Genomic DNA, 13,828 nt, shown 5'->3' with positions numbered 1-13,828 from the left:
GAAATAAATCCGTTTTAAAAGCCAGGTATTTTCCATGGTTTTAAGATAACTCCCCTCAGGTGTGCTGCTTTTTAAAAATGTTTAAGAAAATAATGGTTCATTCCAATAAATAAAGTTACAAAAAGACACCAGTGCCAATGAACAACAATTTTACTTTCTGTAACTAGAGAGGAAGGGGGAAATTCCTAAATAAGTTTTTAAAAAAGGTGAAAAGTTGGCAACTGGCTCTATCAAAACCTAAATTAGTTCACTGCAGACAGCAGCAAATTTCTCAATGATAATGCAACTTAAAGGTACAAAATTTATTAACTAGTGAGTATTGCAATGTCTCCCAATATAAATTAAATGCTGCGTAAAGGAAAACCAGTAGATTTTTAACCAGTAGATTTCTATCTACATGACATGGAAATTAATTTTTTAACAGATGACCTGTTAGTAAGTTACAGGAAGAACTGTTGTTAGTAAGTTAAACTTCTATTTGTTCTATTATTTGTTCTAATAATTTCAGAGTATAGTTCCCATTAGTAAGAGATCTGCTTTAATACATTGTCAATCAAAGAAAGGAAAGAAAAATATTAACTTCTTAGGATAAAAAATGGATACCAGTGAGTACAAGCAACAATCTTTCACAGATCAGTTTTGCTCACTTGTAGTATTTAATTTTAGCTCTGTTTGAATTGAGAAATTCAGCTACATAGAGGTAAAACCACCTCCATTTCCAGTATGTTGACAAGAATGGTGCTCAGCACATTCTCAGGCATGAAGGGGACCTCTCTCCTGCCAGGCAGAATGAGCCTCCTCAGAGAGGCAAAGTACCTAGTGCACTCTGTTAATGCATCACAGGTAGCCAGTATGGAAAGCTGGCAACATCCCAGAAATCCTCACCTTCATTAAATGTGTACAGGACTGAGGTCTGTCTAACTGCAACAGGAACTTATATGGATTAGTAAAGTCATCCAGGTAGTAACCAGGCAAGGGCATGATCTGGGTCCCTGCCCAGCCCCAGACAGAGCCAGGAAACACACCAGCCAGCCACCCCAGACAGCGCAGAGATGGGCAGTGCTCATCACCTGAACACACCACAGCTTCCATGGAAAGCAGAAACGTGAAGTTCAGCAGTAAATGGTGTAACAGCAAAGAGAAGCCTGGAGGCAGCCTGCACTGCTTGAAGTCAGCCTTGAAACAGCTGAGTCCAGAGAGAATAACACACAAAACACAACACCTGTATTTAACCAAAATCCATCATCTTAGAGTGGTCCCAAGTGAGACTCATCAGCAGAGCAGTATCTGATAGAAGCTCAGCTCACAGAGGTGCTGTGTGATGTGAGATCTTGGTTTTGATCATGTCACTGAGAGCCAAACCCTAAAGCTTCCTTAGGGATCTTCATTATAGCCCCACTACATCCCATCTAGTGCTGCTGAAACACATTGCACCAAGTTAAAACTACCTCAGGCCTGGGTAACCTTGTGGACTTGCATCCCAAGGATTATTTAGGGAATTCAGGTTCAGGAACATCTCACAGTGAATCAGTAATCTCCAAGAAGGAATTGAATTCTATCTGGCAGGCACAAGTGGTGGAGGTTCCCAGCTATCTATTCTAGAGGTACCCTCCAAGCAAGCTCTGGGGTACTTGGCACATCACAGTTAATGCTATCAGGGGAAAAACCAAAATGTTTGGTGCTGAAACAACTGCTTTTGTTTGTTAAACTCCACCAAGACTGACATTAGCAGTAATGCTAGTAGAAATACTGTTCTGAAAAAAAATGCTTCCACAGAAGAAAATCCATGCGTACACAGAGAGCTTGAGGATTCCTCCCTACAAACAATCCCCCTCTTCTGAGCCTCTGCCTCCCAGAGGCTGCCATGCACAGCTTCAATCTCTACTGTTTGTGCTCCAGCCTCAGTTCTTGTTATACTGAACAGTTATTGGCAAAAAGGGAAAGATCAATTGAGAGGGCGAGAAGATGTTTTAATCAAGAAAAGTCAAGTCAAGTCAAGACTAAAATGACTGGAGCAACAGCTTAATTAGTGCTAATGCAAAAATAGCTACTAAGCCAATTATATGAGACAGTCCAGTGACAGTACGACTTGGTTTCCACACGCAGACACATTTCTTGGAGCCAAGGGAACTCCAAGGCCTTACCAATTCCAAGCACCACAATTCCCAGGTGCCTTCCAGGTCAGACTGTGCCACATGGAGTTACAGAACACACGCACACCCTCACACTCCTCACCACCTCCTCTCACAGTCACAACTTGGAGACCAATCAAACACCCTTGAATTAAGGCATTTAAGTATGTCCCATATCTCACAGACTCATTACTTCAGCCCTAACCCAATCTAATCTAAAACAGGTTCAGTCAGGCTAATCAATCTCTGCATCCCAACATCCTGCAATGGAAGTAGCCACCCTTCTGCAAAAGGTGCCAGATATTGTCAGTAAAGAGAAACTTACTTTATCAATGTTTGTGTTGTCCAGTGCAGCATCTATCTCATCTAAAATGAAAAAAGGAGCTGGACGAAAGCTGTAGAAGAAAAGACAGTATTTTGCACTGAGATACTAAAGTGTTAATCAACATTCTAGTTACTTACTCCATAAATAAAGTTGATAGTATTTTGCAATATTTGTCTTATATTTATTATAATTAAATAATTAGGTATCATTTAACATTTAATATGAAGTAAGAAATTAATTAACATTAAATTCTACACTGAATATATTAATGACAGAAAAAGAATAAGGACTTCAGCAATGCTTGATTTAGCAGAATCTTTTTTTAACATGTGTGTAAGCGTAACACTGTCTCTTTCTATCATCTACTTGGCCAGACACTTGGAAAATACCCTAATAATTCTTTTTTTTCCCCCTGGATAATCCCAGAACAGTTCTTTTACCTGTGTATGGCAAACACAAGAGCCAGGGCTGCCACTGTTCTTTCCCCTCCTGACAAACTATCCATTGGCATAAAGCGCTTGCCCGGAGCCACACAGTGAAAGCCAATGCCTTCCAGATAGGGCTCCTCAGGATTTTCAAGACTAAGGAATGCCTGGAAACAAATACATTTAATTGTTAATAGTGAGATTCATCAAATTATTTAGATGGGTATGTTTTAGGTTTAAATACTGCCTTTAGCTAGTGAGGAAACGAGTGAGTTTGCTTCACTTTTAGAGAACCTGTTGATCCATTCTGAGATCAGCAGTATCCAGTTCCCAGAGAATACAGTGCCACATATTTGTTATTTCTAAACTTTCAACTACTGAAAAAACTTGTTTTTATCACCTTTCATGTAACTGCTTTGATTTTTTTAATTATTAAAAGTTAGACTTCAGAAGCAGATTTCTTCTTTTTTGGCCTGGAAGACAATGTATTTGCAAAAAGACTGCTTGTATTAAAGTCTTTTTCTGTACTTTGCATCCTGGCTTCCAGGGACAAAACTGAAAAGCATTATTTTAAAGGAACCACATTTTTCCTAACCACTAAAGGTATGATGGGCAAGATCTTTCCTACATGGTTTACTTTTCTCATTAACAGAAGAGACAAAATAATACAGACTGTTCCCCTCCACACAAGACACGTAAGAGGAATTTCCTTACTTTGTGCTCATTTCAAATGTCTCCTCTCAGATTACAGATATCATGGAAGAAAACCAAACCAACACACAACATGCTGAAGGAAAACACAAAATCTTAAGACAGATAAGAGTTCAATCCTTTAAACATTCCACAGTCTATGGAATTTGACATAACCAAAGCATTTGGGAGTTCCCTCTTGACTTTTGTTATTAATACAGGAACAGTAACAAAGATAATTTTGAGACAATTTTTCTACGTTTCTTAAAAGTTGCAAACGTATTATGTTCTATTTATGTTTTCTAAATATTTAAGTGGGGTAGAAGGTGCTTGTACAAAACACTGGCATCGATTTATGATTTTCAGTTGTCTGTACTAATGATTATTATTTGTATAACTTGATGTGTAAACCAATGTTATTTTTAAATTAAGTACTCCATTACATTTCACACTTGTGCTCTCATAATTTACATGTCTGCTAAAAGCAAAAACTAAGCTAAGCTGAATAGTTCTCAGGTTTGTTGCACATTACCTCTAATGTCAAGCATACTTAGGCTTATTGCATATTCCATCCCTGACCCTAAATTTCTCTAGTCTATTTCTGTAATTTTCTTCTTAAGGACTGAGACTGTCTTTGGAAACAAGGACTGCTTTAGTCTAGGTAACAAAGCATCCAGTAAGGCCTTTAAGGCAAAGCCCCTGAGCATGACACACCTGAGCACTACTGTTGCGACAAAGCCTCTTGTAGATCCTGTCAATGGCTACGGAGGCGTGCTCAAAGCACCGGGCAAACAGCTCATATCTCCTTTTTTTCACCTCTACGAATTCCCGCTTGCATATTCTGGCCTCCTTTCTGCTGTTCTCAAAAGCTATGGAGAAAAAATAAAATTACAGGAATTGAATTAAAGAGTCTTTGAGCAAATACACAGAACAAATATATACTGGGTACCATGAGCAGCATCCAAGAAAATCTTATTGCAGAAAAAGGAACATACCAATATAGTGTGAGTTCCATCCACATTTCAAAAGGAGGACCCACAAACCAGCAAAGTTGTGATATATTCAATCTGCTCTGTGCCACATTTGTCTGGAGCAAGAAACAATATTCTAATTCCTTCCAGGAGCCAGGCAGCCCTAAGCAGCACCAGCACTGTCCTAGTACAGCTCCATCACCCCTTAAAACTCTTACATTGTTAATATCTTCAAAACTCTCTGGAGATAATAATTTTACAGAAATGCTCATGTCTGAGTTTTGGACAACATACACAGTTCCTTCAGTTATGTAAGAAAAATTTAAGCAATTTTAACATTAAAGTCAGTACTTCTCAAAAATCAAGTAAAAACTTTACGATGTCATGTGGGAAACAACTATCTTCCCAATCATTCAAACAAGTATTTCAACAAACTACTGCACACTCAAGTGTATGTTAATGAATTGTTTACATGCAATTAAAAAGGTAACTGAGAATAAAGACTTGAGCACAAAAACAGCAGGATCAACCCCAAGAAGAGGAATTTCAATTAGTGTGGAATCACAAATGTGACTGACATGAAAGACTCAGTGTTACCATCTATTGATTCTTGAAACTTGTCTCGAGCTAACTGTAACTTCTCTCCTGCTCTCAGGTTTGGAGCAGCTGTCTTCATTAATGTGACCTCTTTAGATTTGATTTCCTCCTGCATTTGCTTCACATGATCCTTTCTATCTTCATCAGACTCTAGTTCCTAAAGGAAAAAACAAACCACAAACAAAGCAATCTAATTTGCTTTTAGGCCAAGATATTTCAATACATACAGCAAGTGCTCATGGTTCCTGAAACAATTACCCCATTCATGAATACTTGAAACAACTGAAAATGTCACCCAGGTCTTGCGATGAATCTACCAGGCCCTCATTCTTCTTCCCCAACACCTTTAAAAACAGGGAGCCAATTATTTTCCCTTGATTCCCTTTTTAAAATACAAGATAGTAGCAGGAGTAGTGTGTCGCTCCTTTGTTCTAAAGAACAGATTCTCAGTGAATTCTTTGAGGTAACTTCTAGTGATACAGATTCATCCTTTGCTCTGTACTTTGCCTTCTGACATTTAATTGTTTTCCTCGAGATTAAAAAGGAAAAAAATATTACAAAATCTGCTGAGAAAATGAGACCTAATGGACTGTTAAGACAGGGAAGGATGGAAAATCTCAGCCTCTGCAAATACCACAAACAGAAGGTAAACAACCCGCCACAGCCATCCTTGGGTTCTGGAGTTTTCAGCTGTAACATACAAAGTTGGAACTTCAAGGCAGAAAGTAAAGAAGAAAGTAAAAAAAAAAAAAATCAAGGTTATGTTAAGTATTTTTGTGGTTCAGGTAAGCAAAGGTTAAAGCCAGTTATATGGGAAACTGACCTATCCAGAAATCCCACACATCATTGCTGTGTCACGAGTACAAAACCAGAGCACACATACACATGCACTTCAGCTTAGGAGTGGTTTTACCAAGTTTCACTTAAAGACCAGAGTGAAAAACAAAACAAACAACAAGCAAAATATACAATATTTTACAAAACTAAAAATCAAACACTCCATCTCCAATAATTTCTGACAGAAAATATTACCTTTAGCTTGACTTCTAGGGTGCTGTAGTCTACCTGAATTCCCTCTTCCCTTTCATAGATCCCTGATAGAGTCTGGGTGCCTTCTACTTCAGTTCCTAGCTATAAGATGAAGGACATTCCAGTTCAGAAAAATAAATTAATTTTGAAACTGTCAAACCAATTAATTAAAAGGTTTTAAAATTAAGAGACAGTGGTAACAGGGCACCAGGTGAACTTAATCCACGACTCTTCCCCTGGCCCAAACAGTGAAGATCTCACGAGCCCAATTAACACACATACCTATTAAATTAAGATAAAAAAATACATGCAAAACTCAGCTTGAGGCTATGTTAAAAGCAGCAGCGATCTGTTTACTACATATTTACAATACTGTACTGCAAATCTCCTGGTTGGAACGATGTACACTTCCTGATACCTTAATCCCTTCCAAGGGAAGGCTGAAGTATGTAAGCTGAGGCATTTCTTCCACTCTTAACCCAAAAGAATAGAAGAGCTTCAGTTCTATATGGTATAAGGAGAGAATCTTCTACTCCCTGTAGCCTGAATTTCAGTCACTTTCCCTCAAACAAGACATGGGCTCTTTCTCTCTCATTTCCTTCCAAATTCACAAACTTGTTACAAGTTCTTCAAAACCCACAGCTCATTCCTTTTGTGACAGTGCAGAAAATTTATTTCTCCTCACAAAAGGTATGTTGGAAAAAGAGGGAAGATGGAGACAAATAATAAGGGGAGTCATCAGATAGAAGCAATGTTTGTTTTAGCCTATCCCTGATTTCTGCAAATATCTACATCTACTGAACACAGAAGGATCATTCTATATACAGCATTTTTATTATGGATGACAGACCAAATATCTCAACCCTCGCATGTGCTGTATTTATTTACATTTCCAAACTGACCCCTGCGTATCTCTTACTTATCTTCATACCCATTTTCTTATACCACAAGATTTTATATATTTCACACGAATTTTCAAGCACAAGTAAAAATACTTGCAAACAATATTTCTGTCTACAAAAATAAATCGTTCTTTTGAATGAAAGGGACCTGATCACACAAATAGAGTGTATTGGTTTGAACATTACTATGTAAGAGAAACAGTCCTGTAAGGAAAGAAAAAGGATCTTTAAATTCATGATTAAGTGTTCCTCCATGGTATCTATCTTCTGTAAATGCTTAAAGTACCTCTACTTCGCTGATGTCATCCAGTGATCCAAACAGCAAGTGGATTTTCAGGTCCTGCACCTTGCATTCAAGCAGCAGATTGTGTTTCTTTAATCTCTTCTCTTCCAGAGAGGTTTCTAGAGCTGTAGCTTCCCTCTGCAACTCTGTGGCTTCTCTACACGCAGAAAACGCACAAAACAACTCAAGAGTGGAAACATCACAGCTAATAACATCCACAAAAATAATGCATGATAAGTGCAGCATAGAAAACATAGAAAAGAGGGCTGTTTCCTCTGCAGTAATCCCCAAATATAAAGGAAAATGGAACTGTACTTCTGCCATCCCTTCCATTCTCCCGAATTACTCCAGAGGGAGCCTCAGTCTCAATACATTGCCAAGTTCAAATACCCATCTTTCCTAATTACAGCCTCTGTTCCGTTCAGCTCTAGTGAACACGTATGAAGATTTGATCTTTTAACATGTAATCAACTATATTTATCACTACTCTCCTTGAAATAGCTTGATTCTTTGCAACCAATTTCTCTGATAGCATCAAGTTACCTTCAGCACGAACCATCCACAAAGGAGCTGATTTAATAGAACAGTATGACAAAATAATGACCTAAAGTTAGTATTAGTGTAACACGTGGAAAAATAACAGTGAAATCAGAAAACAAAACTGTCCCCATTAATCAGACCCACTGTACAACTCCAACTAAACTGTGAAACTATGAGGGAACTTCACATATCCCCAGCCAAGCTGTAAGTAAGCTACTACATACTCACCAAAAGAGATGAGAGATTTGTGGTCAGAGATTGCAGTGAGACCTAAGACTAGGTAGATAATAAAATATCTCTATATGGTTTATGGCAGAGCTCTCTTGAAATACTCTTTCACACTGAATTAGTAACACTGTCAAACTAAGGCACACTGTAGATGCAAATTACTAATAAATCTTTCACAAGAAAACAAAACAAGAGAAAACCAAACATGTGATCAGTAAATCCCTTCTAAATATTATCCCTTTAATCATCTCCCCAGAGCAGAAGTAGAAATTACCTATTAAGAGTTAGCATCATCTTTCTGAACTCTTCAACTTCTTTTTGGCTTTTTGTAAGCTCAGATTTATGAGCACTTAATCTATCCTTAAGGTGTTGCTGCTCCTCCAAAAGTTCATTCACTTTTTTTAGAAGCTTTTCCTCATCCTGCATAGAAATATTTGAATTTTTAACCTCCCAACAAGAATCTAGATCTGGAACTTCTACTATACAAGAAGGAGTCAAAAGTTTAAACCTGTTACATTCAAATGTGTTAACAGTACAAGATCTGAAAGGCAGTGGGGAGGGAGGGTTTCCCCAACTTTGTGGCACTTTAATACATTTCACTTCTTAGTTTTTGTTCAAAGCACAGATTTTCTCTTTCTCTTTTCTGTAAACAAGCACAAGCTTGTTTCTTTAACAAGCACCATCAGCAGAATACAAGATAAAGACCACTGTGAAGGAGGAACCTATATATATTACTTCAACTAAAAATCAACTTGGTTTCATAGCATTATTTTAAATGTATTAGTCCTGTAAAGCAGCTTAAAAATGTAAAGCACCAGAGTTGCTTGCTCTTCCTCATAAAATCATCTGCTGAATCTGAGCCACATGCTGCTGGTTTTATCTACAGTTGCATGTTGCCTTTTCATATCAATAAAACACATTAACTGAACAAAATATAAACTAACACTGTACAGATAGTAATCTAAAATTTAATTCTAAAACTTAAGCTAGTAAGCTTATTTGTAATAATAAATAAGCATCCAAATACAGCAGTTCAGTCCAAGGTTAAAATGGAATGATACGCATCTGCATTTTTCTAAGCAATTGCAAAGTCAACAATTGAACTGACCCCTTGAAAGATTAATCCACAGCATCAACCACATTCATTCAAAACTGGAATTGAGAGGAAAGAATGCACTGAATTACAGAGACAGCGAAACTGATTTTATTATTACCTTCTTCAGCTTGATAATCTCTGCTTCATCTTTATGAACTGTCTCCCTCAACTTGCTGACTGAGTTTGTTAATTTTTGTAGATGATCACGATGGTACTCCAGCTGAATGTTCAGTCGAGTCCTCTGATTTTCAAACTCCAATCTAGTCAAAGTACAGGATTTAAAAACAAGCTCTTACAAAGCAGGCTATTAACTGTGATTGGACTCTATGCAAACACAAAAATCCGCATTACATTCATTCTACTACATCACATCCCGCAGATACATGGGAAATCACATTGCCTATATTCTATATTGTATTTGTTTAACCACAGTAATATGGAAAGTGACACTTGAACTTCAACCATCAGTTTATTTTAATATTCTCCTTCTAAGATACAAATCTGTGGTGAAGTGACACATCTGTGAGATAAACAGTAGCTGAGGCTGCCTGTGAAAAACTCAAGAACCTGGTTTCCTTTTAAGAGTATGTTCTTATGCCAAACACCTATATCTCACACCCAGTTCTTAAAATTTTTCACACACAAGTGACCCTTCATGCTATTCTCAATTTGGGATACTGCCACTTTTCAATGTGGGTATTAGAAAACTATTTATATCTTTATAATTGTGCTACCAAAATAGTAAATAATGATACCTTTCAAGTTTGTTGCAAGCTGTCACTGACTAACAAACCCAAACCACAGCAGTGATCTAACAAATCCTTCTAATTAATCTATAGCCTAACTAATAGCAGTGGCCTAACTAATCCTTACAGTGACAAGGAGAACCTTCTACATTCTCCTAGGACTTTGTGTTATTTTCTGTGATGGAGTTTCTCAAGTACCAGTGTGCCCAATCTAACACCAACCACTGGGTTTACATTTTAGTGACATATACCACCTTCTCTTATCAATCTCCTCTTGTTGTCTCACATGTTCTTGTTCATACACACGAATATTTTCTATACCAATTTCTTCACAGAATTTTCGGAAAACAACATCTTCAACCTTTGAAAACAGAAATGGAACAAAAAAAATTATTATACTATTTTGAAACTCAGATGTAAAATATTCAATCACTTCATGCTACAGACTAGATTTTTAAGGTACTTCAAGAAAACAGTTAACTACAGAGAAGTAATTTGTACTAGCAATTTTCAAATTAACACTTTCAGTCCAAATGCCAGACATAAGGCATATGTGCCTGTGCTCTACCAAGTTAAGCTCTTCTTGACAGCACCTGGTCATTCTGAAGACAAAAGTCATCACAGTGTAACCAGCCTCCCCGGTACTAGCTGTTCCCAGACAGCTGAAGAAGACAAAACTGGACAGGACACTAATCAGACAGACCAGATTTCATGGGGTTGTAGTTTAGTTCCTTAATTTGAATCCTTTCAAGAGATCCACAAATATTAAATACTGTGCTCTGCTTGTAGAAAACTCATAGCAAAATCTGTCATGGAATATCTCATTCCCTAATTATACAGCAGATATGAACAAAAAGCATCAGTCAAAACCAATTCTAAAATTTCAAAGAAGAAATTAAGCAGGCAAATACTAGGTACAGTGTATCTGGCTGGACTGAAAGAAGAAATAGAAACAGTGCATTCCTATGAATTCCTATTTAAAAGGAAACTCAATGGACTGAACAAGATTTTAAGAGAACTCTATGGGTCAAAGCCTGATATTATTAATACTGTTTTAGTATTCAGGCTTTTTTAGCCAGGTAGCAAATACTACATCAAACCAAGTTATACTATCCAAATTACACTACTCTTTGTTCCAAATGATAGCCTCTATGCTTTTGTTTTTTCAGAACAAGCAAAAGAAAAGTTCCTGTATCTGGAATTCTGACACTGTTAACCATCAAGGACTTTCTCAGTGTTTACAGATGACTGACATCTGCATTCTCTCAGGCCTGCAGCCCAAGCAGGACAGAACAGGCAGCAATTCTGGCTTGTTCTTACATGTAGAATTCCAGTCATGGATTAACTCCAGACTAACTGATGAGAATTGGGTCAGAAGCCAGGAACTATATTACAGATGTACAGTACAGCCTGAGTTACTGCAGACAGCGATGAAGAATCTCTCCTTCTCCAGCAATATACATTTACACCAGCATCTAAGTCCTGGGGTGTGAATTGTCCAGATAAAACTGCAGCACTATTTTACCACAACTTATACCAGATTTCTTTGTTTGACAAGAGTAGGAACAAAGGTAACTTCAAGACACAGGTAGATGTGGGAGAAACTGGACTTCTGGATAACAAATTCAGACAATTATGCAGAAGGTGATTTATTGTTTACTTTTAGTCCTAATTATACATTTAAAGACTACTGTTTATGCAATTATGTATTTTTTGTTGGTGCTCTTCAGGTGAAATGATTGGTTACTGCTTAGAATTTTGCCACCCACCTTTGTTTTAGGTCTTTTAATCTCAGTATGCTGTTTTTCATTATTTTTTAAAAATTTAGCATAGTTTATACTTTAGTAGCTTTGAAGGGTCTTAACAAGTTGCAGAAAAAACTCTTAAAAAGGTTTATTTAGTGCACCTGTTATAAACATTGGTCTAAATTAAGAAATATGCAAAAAAATAGGCATGGGAAAATACAGTGAAATTCAGAGAAAAGCAACTAAGCTGCAAAATATGGAGAAAAAACAGCTAAATATAGTTTGGCTGGTGCACACGATACAGACCATGGCTTAGACTTGTTCAAAAAGCACAACATGCAAAAAGAACCTTCTTCCCACTCAGCAAAGAAAAAAACCAAACATCACAAAATAAAAAGAAAACCTCTACAAACAAACACCTCAAAAAAGTGAAATAGGAATTTGATGACAATCATCATGCACGCCTCAGCCACTCTGCCAGGGTAATGAGAGCACAGAGAAAAATCAAGAACAAATACCAGCTACTTCCCCAGAGAAAGGAACCTTTAGACTATGCTATTTTTCATCTACTTTCCAAGCAGACAGGCCATCCCCCAGATATGTCATCTGGAGACTTCAGAACAAAGCCCTCTCACAGCACTGAGGACTGTTTTCAGCTCTAGAAAGCTGTATATATTAAGCAAAGCTTCATCTGTTTGAGACATAGATGGATATGGTTGGTTGGATCTGTGTTTAGCACTTGACACTCAGAACTTTGACTCTAAGGAAACTTTTGCAAAGCTACAACTCATATACACTAACCTTCTCTGTTGACAGCTGCCTTGGTAAGAAAGGTAGAGGATGTGGAGATTGCTGGAATAATGTACAAACCTTGCTGACAAAGAGGTTTTCAAAGCTAAAAGTTGTCCAGGTCTAAACATTAGGAAAGTTTAAGTTTCTGTAGCCTAACAGCAGGAGCTCTCAAATTTCTGACAAAAGGCATTACCTCGTTAATTTTTTTCTGAAATTCTTCTATTTTTTCTTTTCTTTGTGCAACTCCTTCATTCAGCATATCATGCTGAGCCTCAATATTTACCAGTTCACTTTCCAGTTTTGATTTTTCCTAGATAGAAAATAAAAAGATGGCAATTTTTCTTAATAGGATGATCAACTTTCTAGAAATTGAGACAGCTCTGTTCCAGGTTAACTGTTTTTTCTGATTAAAAACATTACAAATATTTTCTTCTCAAATGGCACTTAGCCACTTTTATTGTCAATCTGCATGGAACAATTACAGTTTTAACAAGTGGAAAAGCAAACTAAAAATAGCACATAAGGTGCACTTTGAGCAACAGACTTCTGAAGGTTACTAAATGATAAACCAAGCTTACCAGAAAACCAAGTTTTAAAATCACAATAGAAAAAGCCTCATGCAAAGTATAATAATTTCACTAGTATAAGGCACACCAGATCATAAGGTGCACTTCTGGGTTCGGACCAAAATTTTAGTCAAAAGGGTGCGCCTTATACACGTGAAATTACTGTACTTTGCAATCCTGTTTTTTATATTTTATTAATTCCTCTGTTGTAACTGCTGTATGTGAAATTTCAACTGATTTTTAAAAACTATGCAAGGAAGTAGCATGACTTGATGAGTAATTGTTACAACAATGCAATTATTAAACATGAAAATTACAAAGAATTAATACCATACCATGAAGAGATTAGCAAGATGTTTCTTTTTAATAACATCTAATTCACTCTGGGAATATTTCAGTCGTGTCTGAGTTCCTTGGCACTGAGCACGCAATTGCTTCAAGTCAGCCTCCTTCCGTCTGATCTTCATTAAGTCCTGGGAAAGTGTTATGATGGCAGAAAAAGCTTGTTAAATGAATTTCAAAATTATTTGTTTTTCAAATTTTAAAGCTAGCCTCACTGATGTAGGCCTCATTCAAGGTAAAGGTTGATAGTACAGGTCATATTTAATATTAGTATTGTAACAGATTTATCTCTCCCAAGAAAGTAGCTGCTTGCACATTACATCATAACTCCATCCCTCTTAAAAAAAGCCAACACTAAAGGTATGACAAACCACTTTACACGGGCAAATTTTGGTTCACTACAAGTCTTCAGGTAGTAA

The 13,828-nt window shown here is 37.0% G+C and overlaps 1 protein-coding gene across 1 annotated transcript in view; it reads right to left on the bottom strand.

Moving 5' to 3' along the window:
• Positions 1 to 13,828, bottom strand: part of SMC1B (structural maintenance of chromosomes 1B) — a 28,194-nt gene that overhangs the window by 623 nt on the left and 13,743 nt on the right. The window contains exons 13-23 of the mRNA XM_033058582.1: positions 13,403 to 13,540; positions 12,695 to 12,811; positions 10,219 to 10,325; positions 9,337 to 9,478; positions 8,397 to 8,542; positions 7,358 to 7,511; positions 6,173 to 6,271; positions 5,141 to 5,297; positions 4,287 to 4,441; positions 2,898 to 3,049; positions 2,458 to 2,527 (exon numbers count right to left, since the gene is read on the bottom strand). Of these exons, the coding sequence (XP_032914473.1) occupies positions 2,458 to 2,527; positions 2,898 to 3,049; positions 4,287 to 4,441; positions 5,141 to 5,297; positions 6,173 to 6,271; positions 7,358 to 7,511; positions 8,397 to 8,542; positions 9,337 to 9,478; positions 10,219 to 10,325; positions 12,695 to 12,811; positions 13,403 to 13,540 (1,437 nt within the window). The remainder of the gene's footprint in view (positions 1 to 2,457; positions 2,528 to 2,897; positions 3,050 to 4,286; positions 4,442 to 5,140; positions 5,298 to 6,172; positions 6,272 to 7,357; positions 7,512 to 8,396; positions 8,543 to 9,336; positions 9,479 to 10,218; positions 10,326 to 12,694; positions 12,812 to 13,402; positions 13,541 to 13,828) is intronic.

Source organism: Catharus ustulatus, chromosome 4 (assembly GCF_009819885.2).
Source record: "Catharus ustulatus isolate bCatUst1 chromosome 4, bCatUst1.pri.v2, whole genome shotgun sequence".
NCBI classification, from domain to species: Eukaryota; Metazoa; Chordata; class Aves; order Passeriformes; family Turdidae; genus Catharus; species Catharus ustulatus.
The sequence above is the reverse complement of the archived record's forward strand: the minus strand, read 5'-3'. Positions and strand labels throughout refer to the sequence as shown.